The sequence below is a fragment of the Palaemon carinicauda genome, chromosome 29 (assembly GCF_036898095.1).
Source record: "Palaemon carinicauda isolate YSFRI2023 chromosome 29, ASM3689809v2, whole genome shotgun sequence".
Classification (NCBI taxonomy): Eukaryota; Metazoa; Arthropoda; class Malacostraca; order Decapoda; family Palaemonidae; genus Palaemon; species Palaemon carinicauda.
In genome coordinates this window covers 75436400-75449341 of record NC_090753.1, presented here as the reverse complement: position 1 = coordinate 75449341, position 12942 = coordinate 75436400, and the positions used below count along the sequence as shown (strand labels likewise).

The 12942-nt window shown below is 39.6% G+C and overlaps 1 protein-coding gene across 1 annotated transcript in view; it reads left to right on the top strand.

The window, feature by feature from the left end:
• LOC137622251 (uncharacterized) overlaps nucleotides 1–12942 on the top strand; it is an 80371-nt gene that overhangs the window by 58288 nt on the left and 9141 nt on the right. Inside the window, exons 4-5 of the mRNA XM_068352768.1 lie at nucleotides 6361–6500; nucleotides 9637–9807. Of these exons, the coding sequence (XP_068208869.1) occupies nucleotides 6361–6500; nucleotides 9637–9807 (311 nt within the window). The remainder of the gene's footprint in view (nucleotides 1–6360; nucleotides 6501–9636; nucleotides 9808–12942) is intronic.

Genomic DNA, 12942 nt, shown 5'->3' with positions numbered 1-12942 from the left:
CACTCCAACATTCACTACACAAAAAGATAAGACAGTGGATTACCCAGAAATCTGGGCAAAAGGTAAACAATCAAGAGAACTGGGCACTGGGGACCCAGCTAGAACCTCAAATTTCCCTATTATCTTTTCCTTGGGTTCCCGGTCTCCCTCCGCAATGCTATTCACGGAGTCCTAAATAAGAGGAGCAGTATACTTTCTTGGTAAGATATTTTTTCAAAGCGTAAGTAAACTTAACAAACATTAGGAGAGGAAAATGACAATTAAAACCATATAAAAAAAATCTAAATTTGTGGGTGAGAAAGGGACATATGCAGGGGAAGGAAAAGCTTACGGTTTATAAGAAAAGGAAAAAAAAATTTCATTCATGAGGGAAAAAGAAAAATACAATAGTATCAAAATGCAGGTCTTCAAAACCAGAAGGAGAGACATAGATATCTCCAGGCAGAGCTTCTTAGGAATCAATCCTGTAAATATTTAATCTACACTATATATAAGCATAATTAAAGACATAACAGTGTATATATCTGGGCTAAATTCAAATGTAATTTGAATGGTTGTTTCCACTAGGATCAAAGGGATTGTAAGACAATGTTACACATCTGACCTATCTATACATTCTCACCGTTACATCAAAAAGACAAAAAAAGATTATGTAATATATTAAAAAAAAGGTTATTATTCTCAGTGCTACTTTCAAAAGGGACGGCTAAATATCACATGCAGTATAGTGACTTCCTAAAGCCATGTTACAGAAATCTACTTATTATAGTGCCTTAATGAACGCAATAGTGTGTACGTTGCTGTAGCCTGGGTGGTCCAATGATCTCGCCAAGCAACACCACTGCTACATTAAATATTCAGACAAAAAAGTTACCAGCAGCCAATCTTGGCAGTTAGGACTAAGACAAAGCCTTTTCGGTCAAGGCCAACATAGTCAAGACAAAGTTCCAAGCTTATGGCCTAAGAAAACTTCAAGCTTAATGGAGAACCCCACCACATTGCAGTTGACGATCTACGCAGTGAGTGAACAGTCTGGACAGAAATCTCCGACTACTTACTTAACCGTAGGGTTTTCTTTCACTAGGGTGTCCTCTGCCTTAATATCCTAAGAATCCTCCACAGTAAAAACTCTAAAACATCGGATCACAAGCTTAAAATCTCTACATAACGTCCCCACAAGTTTCACTTATTGTTTTTACAGTACGCAGGATCCACAAACATCTCTTTCTTCACTTTTGAATCCTATTGTTGCAGTTCAGTACAGTATTCCACATGCCCCACAGGTTGAGAACTTGTAAAAATTATGTTCCTCTACTGCCTGACTGCAATTCTAGCTAGCATCTCGAAGCCCTACAGGGAGTAGGGCTTGCTGAAAAAAAAAAAAAAAAAAAAATATATATAATGAGACAATGTTAAGGGACCAAAGTATAAAAAGTTAACAAAGACCTAAAACTATATAAATACAAAAAAAAATAAAAAAATACAGAAATTTTAAATAATTTGTATTTTTCCTGACTTTAAATATTTCATTTTTCATAGTGTTAGAAGATAACTGATCAGCCTCCAGAGATCCCCCTTTCTATCCTATTCCATTGGGGCAGGAGGTATGAGCCTATCTTACTTGAGGGCTGAACAAAGAAAACCTCACCAGGGAAGTCTCTCTCAACTCCTTGCTTCCAGACATGTAACAGCTGTTAGATTTGTAGAAGGAGGGGTTGGGCTTTCACCTGGGCAACCTAGTTGCTCCTGCTATGTGGTTACCCAAAGTTATGCATCCGCATCAAGGTTTGGAGATACGAGCACTCCAAGAATGTTTGAGGAAGCCCCAGAAGTGTTGATGTGCAACAACACTGCTGTAATAGATTACGTCATTAAGCTAGGTGTCATGATTACCCCACCTCTTTGCAAGTCACAATGCAAATACACATTTGGATGGCAAATCATGCCATAGAACCGGCATTCAAATATATTAAGGGAAGGGAAAGTTACCAGCAGATATGCTTAGTCGTCAGGGGCATGTTGTAGGGTTGGAGTGGTCCCTACATCTTTACGCATTGGATAGATTTCTTGCTTTCTGGCATTCACCAGGAATTGATTTGTTCGTCCAATGGCTAAACAGGAAGCTCCTAGTGTTCTTTTCCCCATTCTGAATGCATGGGCAGTGATAGAGGAATATCAATGGGATCATCAGGATACCTATTATTTTAACCCTCTCAGTCTGATTTGCTGGCTGATCAATTTAAAGTTGATTATGCCAGGTCTCGGATGAACCTGGTTACTCCCAGATAGCCATAAACCGAGTTGTCGCCCAATCTATTAGCATCTTTCGCTAAGATCGAGGACTTACTTATTGATCTTTGTCAAGAAGCTCCTCTCAGTCATTGCTGTGGAAGGGTAATGATGAGCCTTGAGCCTTGTCTTCCGACTGAAGAGGATAAACCTGTCCTCCTTTTGGGAGTTGTCTATGCTTGTTAAGAGCTTCAAGCAGTCTTACACCACACCGAAACTTCAGGCCTCCAGAGTGGGATGTGATTTTGTTCTCAAGTCTTACATATGCTTTGTTTAAGGCTCTGAGAAGGTCATCAGAATTCTAACCTTCAAAACTGTGTTTTTGCAAAAAGTAACCTTGGCTAAAAAAAGTTGTTATATGAACTTTCTTGTACTAACCGCTAATATTGGAAGGTTTTTTTTTTAAGGGTTTTGCCTGAATTTGTGACCAAACCCATTCCCTATTAACACAGTTCAAGCTTGAGACCTCCATCTTTGAGCTTTGTGAAGTGTTGGGTGGTAAGCCAGAGGAGAGGCTTTTGGTGTCAAAAGTGTCAGAAAGGGAACTCTACTCAACTCCTCAGGTTCAGAAATGCTGCTGTTCACAGATGTATCCAAGTAGGGGTTGGACTCGCACCAGGGGAACCAGACCGTCTAGGGGACATGATCCACAAAAGGAAAGCATCTGCATATACTCTTGTTGGAAATGCAAGTAGTGCTAATAGCATTGTAAGTTTTCCAACAAAGATTAATATGTGCTCATTAGCGTTGATGAGCATCAACATTACTGTTGTGGCTTACGTTAACAAGCAAGAGGGCACTATTTCACAAATCCTTTGAGAGATGGCAAAGCAGGTGCACACACTTGGGCAGTCGACAATCCTGTAGAGTTTTCAGCAAGACTTATTTTAGGCAGGAAGAATGTTCTAGCAGACACTCATTCTCCAGGGATAGGTTGTAGGATCAAAGTGATCCCTTCATCTCAGTGTGGGGGAAAGGCTTCTTACTCTTTGGGGTTCACCATAAATTGACCTGTTCGCCACGCGGATTAACAAGAAACTTCCGATATGCTGCTCGCCAATTCCAGACCCGTCATCAACATTTGAGGAGACTTTCCATCAGTCCTGGGATAGTTAAGGACGTGTACGCCTTTCCACCCCTTTGCCTGATTCACCGATTACTCAACAGTCTAAACGGCATCGACTCTACCCAAGTGGTCACAAGCCAAATGTTACCCTGATTTACTGATGCTCCTTGTCGAAGTACCAAGAGAACTACCCATGTAGCCCACCCTCATTTGTCATCTCCACCTTCTGAGGCACCACATCCTGTGATGTTAACAGGTGGCAACTATTCCGCATCTCTAAGCCAAAGGTTTTTTGTGAGCCACTGCACATGAGATGTCTGGATACCTGTGAGGATCCTCTGTTGCTGTCTACCAGGGGTGTTGTAGAAGGAATACTTTTCTGGTCGCATCCTCTATGCAGTAAATTGTTGATTTCCTCGTCTACCTTTGTCGAGAAAAGCGCCTCTCGGTCTCCCCAGTGAAAAGCTATCTCTCAGGTCTGGACACCAGGTTTTCAGACTGAAGGGCTTATACTTTTCCTCTTCGTGGAAATTGCGTGTGCTCATGAGGCGCTTCAAACAGTCTTGCCTTCCAAGGGAATCCGAGCCATTGGAATTGGATGTCACTTGAGACAGGCATTAGTTAGGGATCTGACCCTCAAGACTATCTTCTTTCTAGCCTTGGTGAAGCGAACAGGCAAGCAACACGGCATTTCATGTCATAAATCCTTTGTAACGAAGTGCGTGACTAAGACCCAGAACCTAGCAATTCAAGACTCCATGTTCGATTCCTTCTCCTTCTCCTCTCTACAAGAGGTGACTAGCTGAGTACTTCTCTGTCTTGTGAGGGCATTACAGCACTCCCTGAAGAGAATTCAAAGCTTCAGACTGTAGCTACAGAGACTTTCCCAGCACTGGAAGGGTAAAGAAGATATCCAAAAACACTATTTCTTTCTGGCTTTGTGAAACTATCCCACAACCATTGAGGTAATGAATGTACCATCCAGGCTTGATCGCAGGAAGTTAGAGGTATTGGATCTACCTAGCTTTCCAAAGAACCTGTCAGTGTCGCAGGTCCTGAGGCCAGGATTAAGGAAGCTACAGACAGCCTTCACTACCTGCTACCTTCAGGGATATACCCAGAGGTCCCTGGATACCTTTCCCTTTGGTCTAGTTGTAGATGCTCAACATGTTTTGTAGCAAACCAAGCTCCCTCACAAAGGGGTATTGACGTAAGTCTAGAACAAGAGGCAAGAATTACTGGCCTTTTCTCCTCCTCTTTCTTCCCCTCCTTTTGGGGTACAGCAGTCATATTATTGACGTAAGTCTAGAACGAGAGGCAAGAATTGCTGGCCTTTTCTCCTCTTCTTTCTTCCCCTCCTTTTGGGGTACAGCAGTCATATTATTGACGTAAGTCTAGAACAAGAGGCAAGAATTACTGGCCTTTTCTCCTCCTCTTTCTTCCCCTCCTTTTGGGGTACAGCAGTCATATTATTGACGTAAGTCTAGAACGAGAGGCAAGAATTACTGGCCTTTTCTCCTCCTCTTTCTTCCCCTCCTTTTGGGGTACAGCAGTCATATTATTGACGTAAGTCTAGAACGAGAGGCAAGAATTGCTGGCCTTTTCTCCTCTTCTTTCTTCCCCTCCTTTTGGGGTACAGCAGTCATATTATTGACGTAAGTCTAGAACGAGAGGCAAGAATTACTGGCCTTTTCTCCTCCTCTTTCTTCCCCTCCTTTTGGGGTACAGCAGTCATATTATTGACGTAAGTCTAGAACGAGAGGCAAGAATTACTGGCCTTTTCTCCTCCTCTTTCTTCCCCTCCTTTTGGGGTACAGCAGTCATATTATTGACGTAAGTCTAGAACGAGAGGCAAGAATTGCTGGCCTTTTCTCCTCTTCTTTCTTCCCCTCCTTTTGGGGTACAGCAGTCATATTATTGACGTAAGTCTAGAACGAGAGGCAAGAATTACTGGCCTTTTCTCCTCCTCTTTCTTCCCCTCCTTTTGGGGTACAGCAGTCATATTATTGACGTAAGTCTAGAACGAGAGGCAAGAATTGCTGGCCTTTTCTCCTCTTCTTTCTTCCCCTCCTTTTGGGGTACAGCAGTCATGCCATTATGTGCTGGACTGGATGATAAAGGCAGTTGAGCTGCGTGATTGAGCAACTTTTCTTTACAGACAAGTTTTTCTATTGAAGTATCTCCTCTCATCCTCCAGACAAGGAAGAGGATGATCAAAATATAAGTAAACTCATTTCTTATTAATTATCATACATTTAGAAAACATATCCTCTACATTGATATAGGTTCTTTCATGACCTACCAGTTACTTGGTAGGGCCTTAGCTTAAAACCTATATCTTTGTGTTGATCGTGAATTGGTCGACAAGTCATCATTTCAGTTCCCTCTATGGGACCATTTGCCATAACAAAACCAGGAAAGTGAACCACCCAGTTTTGGATATAGTGACTTCCTTCCTCTTAAGGATAAGTCTCTTATTAGAAGACAATGGTTTGAATTCGTGTAAGAAAACATCACAAATTTTTCAATTCATTTGTATTTTTCCTAACTGTACAAGCCAGAGTTTTTCAAGTTGAACTTCCCATCTCAACCACCCCACAAGTCTTAGGTTGAAGGTCAAAAGTGGGACCTCTGCTAATTGTTGGGTGAGCTGGGCTTATCCTCCACCTGGTAGTAACTACAACAATCTCATTGAAAGCTTAACAACCATTTTAACGGTTCTGAAATCAAACTCCTATTAAGGACGCAAGTTAGTTTTGCTGAGAAAATACAAATCATTTTTAAGATTTGATATTTTTTAATAATTTAGTTCTGCCATGTCACCTTTGTAATGACCCGTGTCTAATCCTGAGAGGTATGTTGTTAATCAGAGGATTGTATTAAAATCAAATTAATTGATAAAGCAGAATAATTTTCCTCCAGATTGTGTTCAGAATCTCTTGAAAGTAATAAATGATTGTTTAAAATGTTTTTGTCGGCTAAATAGACTTGCCCTTTTTCTATAGATCACCGCTACTATAAACTGATGGAAGTGGAGAGGTGTCTTGCTATAGCCGACTTTGGAGAAGACTTCGTGCCATCAGATCCCACTCACCATATGAAAACTAACTTGGTTTTGAAAGAAGAATTTGATGATAAAATCAAGGTAAAGGTTTTTTCTAAATATGTTGACATAATTGCAATATATATTTTGCAATTTTTAATTAAGAAGATCAGTTGGATTTAAGTTATTTTTTGGTTTAGGGTCACAATGCTGAGACCTATAATTAAAATTTGTTGTTAATTTGACGAATCTTACCTCCTTGTCACAGTGCTGTAATTAATGAAGCGCGAGCTGTTAGGCTTTAAAAAAAATATTCTGTACCTACCCTCCAACCCGGGGATTGCCAGTATAGGAGCCCCAACCTACGTGAGTAGCCCCTCAGTGGAGCTCTCACACTTGATCGCAAGACCGATTGCATTTGTAACTATCCTCCATTGTTGCTGAAAAACCTACCATTGTTGCAGAGGTGAAAGTAATATTATTATCATTATTACTTGCTAAGCTACAACCCAAGCTGGAAAAGCAGGCTATAAGCCCAAGGGCTCCAACTGGAAAAATAGCCCAGTGAGGAAAGGAAACAAGGAAGAATAAAATATTTTAAGAATAGTAACAACATTATTATAAATATCTCCTATATAAACTATAAAAAAATTAACAAAATAAAAGGAAAAGAAATAAGATAGAATAGTGTGCTCAAGTGTACCCTCAGGCAAGAGAACTCTAACCCAAGACAGTGAAAGACCATAGTACAAAGGCTTTGGCACTACCTAAGACTAGAGAACAATGGTTTGGATTTGGAGTGACCTTCTCCTAGAAGAGCTGCCTACCATAGCTAAAGAATCTCTTCTGCTGTTACCTAGAGGAAATTGGCCACTGAACAATGACAGAGCAGTAACCCCTTGCGTGAAGAAGAATTTTTTGGTAATCTCATTGTTGTCAGGTGTATGAGGACAGAGGAGAATATGTAAAGAATGAGCCAGACTATTCGGTGTATATGTAGGCAAAGGGAAAATGAACCGTAACCAGAGAGAAGGATCCAATGTAGTATTGTCTGGCCAATCAAAGGACCTCATAACTCTCCAGCAGTAGTAAGGAGAAGATTGGTCTTAAAGGCATCAAAGCTGGATTTCAAGGCTTCTACAATCAGTTCTCCCTGGTGAAGTTAGCTGAGGGCTGGAGACCAGTCATCGACCTCTCTCCCCTGAACCAGTTTAAAGCAAATTAGGTTCAGGATGGAACAGAGAAAGAAACTTCATGCATTCACTGGATCTGAAGAATGCGTACTTCCAAGTACCCATTCACTAGTCCTCTTACTTCCAAGTATCCATTCACTAGTCTTCTTGGAAGGTCCTCCATTTTTTCCTTCCTCAATGAAGCAGATGTACTAGTTCAAGACCCTCTGTTATGACTATGCACAGCTCTCCAAGTGTTGATTCATTGTTCAATCTAGTAGCAGCTTGGATCTCTCTCATACAGGATACGTCTTTTGATATATCCCAACAATTGGTTAATCTTGACCTCAGAGAGGCAGATGCTACAAGATCGAGGTAACCTTCTTGCTTTTTGTTGAGTTTCACACCCAAGCAGAGGTTAAAATATATGGGCATGGTAGAAAGGGCAGCAGCGAGAGAGTTTCCATCCTTCTATCTCATCACCAAGCTCAGAGAGGTAGTGTAAATTCTGGCCAGACTGTACTTCCAGCTTGATGTTGGCAAGTCTTCTTGACCTCCCTCCCTTGCTGTATAAGCTCATTCCTTAGAGTCATAGGCATTTCCACCAGTGATTACAATTACTTCAGTGGTGCTGGAGGATCACTGATCGATCTCCAGCAGGACAAGAGGTACTGGCCAATCTTTCCTGTTGGTTGAAGGAAGGGAACTTCCCCAGGGGAGTTGAAAGACCCCCAACAATAAACATGCAACTGTTCTCATATGCGTTGGAGGGGTGTGGCTTTCACTAAGGCCACCTGATCTTGTCAGATTTATTGTCAGTATAAGAAAAGCATCTGCCTCAATTTATTTAAGACACAAGTATGCCAAGAATGTTTGAGGAAGTACTTGCTAGTCAACAACAAAGCTGGAACATGTTTAATATAAGCCAGGAAGAATAGAATGACTGGCTCTTCTACTTCTTTCCTTCCCCCAATTTGGGGTTGAAGAATTTATACTCGCTGGATCTGACATTGATGCCGGTAAGCTACAGTTCTGTACTTCATTCTTATTAGACTGTGTAAGTAGTAGTTACCCCCCATCCTTCCTTTACGAAGGAGAAGATAGTGGAATGAATACATACTATCTGGCCATCTTTCACCAGGTATTTAATTTCAGACAGTGTCTCCCCTTTGGAGGAAAAAGATTCCTTTATCGACTGAGTACCAAGTACATGCCAGGCCCTATCAGCCTACTCATCCATATGATGAGCTGATAGGAGGTTGTTTTAGTCATCTCCCTCACTCCCTTGAGGTACCAGGGAGACTGTCATATTCCAGGGAAGAAAAAGAACCAACAGGTTTGGTTCTTGGGGGACTTTTCTCACCTGTAAGTTAGCCTTCCTATTTCAAAGGATGAAAGGTTTGCCTACGAGTTGGAAGAAATAACGAATTTTAAAAGTGATGTGGATTTTTCCTAGCAATACAAACTAAATTTAATTTTCCACTTCAACCACCCCTCTCAGTCCTAGGGAGTGGGAGCTTACCTTTCAGACCAACGGCCATTAACCAACTACCTCGTTAGCCTTTTAGTGGCAATACCAGTTCTATTGAAAACTTACATGGTCTCAATATTTTAAAGGACTCAAGTTTGTAAAGCTTAGAAAAATAGATATTTTATAAAGATAACTGGAAAACTTGTTTTATAGATTCTAAAATTTCTTATAGTGCTTTCGTTTCATGTCCCTCAATTTATGTGCATTACTGTTTATGCTTGGTCTGCAGACAAAGTAAAGAGGTAGTTAGTAAGAACACCCTTGCTGACTTTTTAAGATTGGTTGCGATTTTATTTTTTGCATTGCTTTCAAATTTGATTTTAAAATGTGTTATATTTAAAATCTGTCATACAATAATATAATGTTTAAGGATGCCAGTTATCAGTGAATTATAAACATATTTACACTTATCATAAAAACCTTTATTAAGCCTACAGTTGTGTGAGTGTATATACAAAGCCTATTTATAATATACAGTAATTAATTGCTCAGGCTTTTATGTTTTACTGAAATGCAAATTTTGTCATTATTGCAGAATTTAATTGAAATTACCAAAGAAAGCGATGAAGACTTTTTTGGAGAAGCTCTCAAATTATCAAACTCTTTATCTCTCGAAGAAGTTGACGATAAAATGGATCTTCCCAGTGACCTGCCCGTTATGAGAGATGATGTCTTGGGAGTTAACACCCAAAAAATATTAAATGTGGTAATGTATTGAGTTTTGTTAATTCTATACTATTGAAAATTATATTCAATCTTTTCTATTTTACTGCAAAGATCAAGAAACAAAAATGATTGGTGTTCTAAGGTCAGTCAACTCATAACCACCTAAAGAAATCTAGCACTGCCTACATGTGGTTGACTAATACCCTAAGTAACTCACTACATTGTTTTCATGAGATCTCTAATATGATATTGTAGTTTATACTTGTTCATTACTATCCCTGCTACGGTACACAAGAAGATTACTTATAATTCAAAAGTGGGTTATCGAAACTGCAAAGGCATAATCTCTAGATAGAGGTCTTACTATATTTTATTCACATCACTATGCAAATCTTATTTTCATTTTCTTTATTTAATGCCTGCTGTGGACTGAGTTATAGCAAATCCACGAATGACTGTACTGTATATTTTTTGAAGCTGGTGTTTCATGCTGAATTCCTCCTACTTTGCTGTTTTTACAAGTAAATACAGCAGCTCCTCAACTAATTATTAGCAGCAGTAGGGGATTCAGCATTATGAAGCTTCATCTGTGGTGGATAACGGGGGAGGGTGGGCTGTGGCACCCTAGCAGTACCAGCTGAACTCGGTTGAGTCCCTTGTCAGGCTGGGAGGAACGTAGAGAGTAGAGGTCCCCTTTTTGTTTTGTTTCATTTGTTGATGTTGTCTACCCCCAAAAATTGGGGGGAAGTGCCTTGGTATATGTATGTATTATTATTATTATTATTATTATTATTATTATTATTATTATTATTATTACTTGCTAAGCTACAACCCTAGTTTGAAAAGCAAGATGATATAAGCCCAGGGGCCCCAACAGGGAAAATACCCCAGTGAGGAAAGGAAAAAATGATAAATAAAATACTTTAAGAACAGTACCATTACAAGTAAATATTTTCTATATAAACTTTAAAAACTTTAACAAAACAAGAGGATAATAAATTAGATAGAAAAATGTGCCTGAGTGTACCTTCAAGCAAGAGAATTCTAACCTAAGACAGTGAAAGACCATGGTACAGAGGTTATGGCACTACCCAAGACTAGAGAAAAATGGTTTGATTTTGGAGTGTTCTTCTCCTTGAGGAGCTGCTTACCATAGCTAAAGTCTCTCTTCTACCCTTACCAAGAGGAAAGTAACCACTGAACATTTACAGTGCAGTAGTTAACCCCTTGGATGAAGAAGAATTGTTGGTAATCTCAGTGTTGTCAAGTGTATGAAGACAGAGGAGAATCTGTAAAGAATACATACATACACATATACCAAGGCACTTCCCCCAATTTTGGGGGTTAGCCGACATCAACAAATGAAACAAAAACAAAAAGGGGACCTCTACTCTCTACGTTCCTCCCAGAATAGGCCAGACTATTCGGTGTATGTGTAGGCAAAGGGAAAGTGAACTGTAACCAGAGAGAAGGATCCAATGCAGTACTGTTTGGCCAGTTAAAGGACCTCATAACTCCCTAGTGGTAGTATCTCCACGGGTGGCTGGTGCCTATATATAAGATTACAATAGTATAGCCAAAATTTTGTAACGGTAATCTACAGTAGCTAAGACTTAACTTCACTTTACATGTACTAATCAATTTTAGCTTTATCTGCAAAATGTTTCACATGTAAAATGAGAGCTTTTCAAAAATCTATCAGCATCAAGAAAAAAGTTTAATGAGTGGAGAGGTTACTTTTTTTCTTTTATTTGTTTGTTTTTTTTCATTCCTCTGTTCCACCACATGGTGATTCTGTTATGTAGAAAGATTTTATGGGAATGAAATATTGTTTTTTATATATAGAACAGTTTATCGAGATCCCCAAGTCTTGGTTAAATCTGTGGATATCAACTACAGTATAAGATTTGCTCTTAAGAGGCTAGATAGCTATGCTGGATGAAACCAAGAGAAACTAAAAAATATTAAGGGCAGAAGGTACACGTCAAATAACCTATAGAACCACAGTATTAACAATGTGAAACACAGGCCATGCCATGAGTAGTACATACATACATATACCAAGGCACTTCCCCCAATTCTGGGGGATAGCCAACATCAACAAAGAAACAAAAACAAAAAGGGGACCTCTACTCTCTACGTTCCTTCAGCCTAACCAGGGACTCAACCGAGTTCAGCTGGTATTGCTGGGGTGTCACAGCCCACCCTCCCACATTATCCACCACAGATGAAGCTTCATAATGCTGAATCCCCTACTGCTGCTACCTCCGCGGTCATCTAAGGCATCGGAGGCAGCAGCAGGGCCTACCGGAACTGTGTCACAATCGCTCGCCATTCATTCCTATTTCTAGCACGCTCTCTTGCCTCGCTCACATCTATCCTCCTATCACCCAGTAGTACCCCCACATAAAGAAATCTTTCAGGCTTCTCACACAAAAGTACCTATATTTGTTCTATTCCATGAACATTATAAGCAATATTCAAATATCAGTATGTGGAAATATAAATATCAGTGTCTTGCAGTTGGTACTAGTGGTGCCCAAGTCATTTCCTGATGGGGAATTTATTGCTGTATCATGTGATAAAATATTTCTTAACCAGACGGTCAACAGTTACAGTAGAATCAAAAAAGGAAAAAAATGGTCACCACAAAATCTCACAATCTTCAATAACAAGAAGAGCTATAAATCCCCCATTAAACAAGTGTTAAAGGAAGGCCCTTCCTTAGTTACATCCTAACAACTTTGCTCTAGTTCAAGGAATATAAAACAATTCCTAACTAGCAAGACAGGATATCAGACATATAGACGGATTTTAATAATTCCTTGTTACTTTTTTTCTGAACTATATTTTTTAAGATTTACTTCATAAATAGATGTTTTCTTGGTGTCTGAACTTAACTGGAATTTTCTTGTATCAAATAGTGTTATGTCTGTTGCTCTGTAAGATTTCTGAAATACAAGGAATAAGCCACCCAACCTAGTTCACTGGAAGTTATCTTGTAAACGACAGTGTAATATCTTTAGTGTTGGAGGCTCTGTACTGTACTATGCTTGATCTCATTTAGTCTTTAAGTAACCAACAACAGAGTTATTGTTTGTGAATTTTGTTAATTATAATTTCGTTATAATGAAAGCAAAATGATGATGGTGCTAGAACTTTCTGTGATACTACC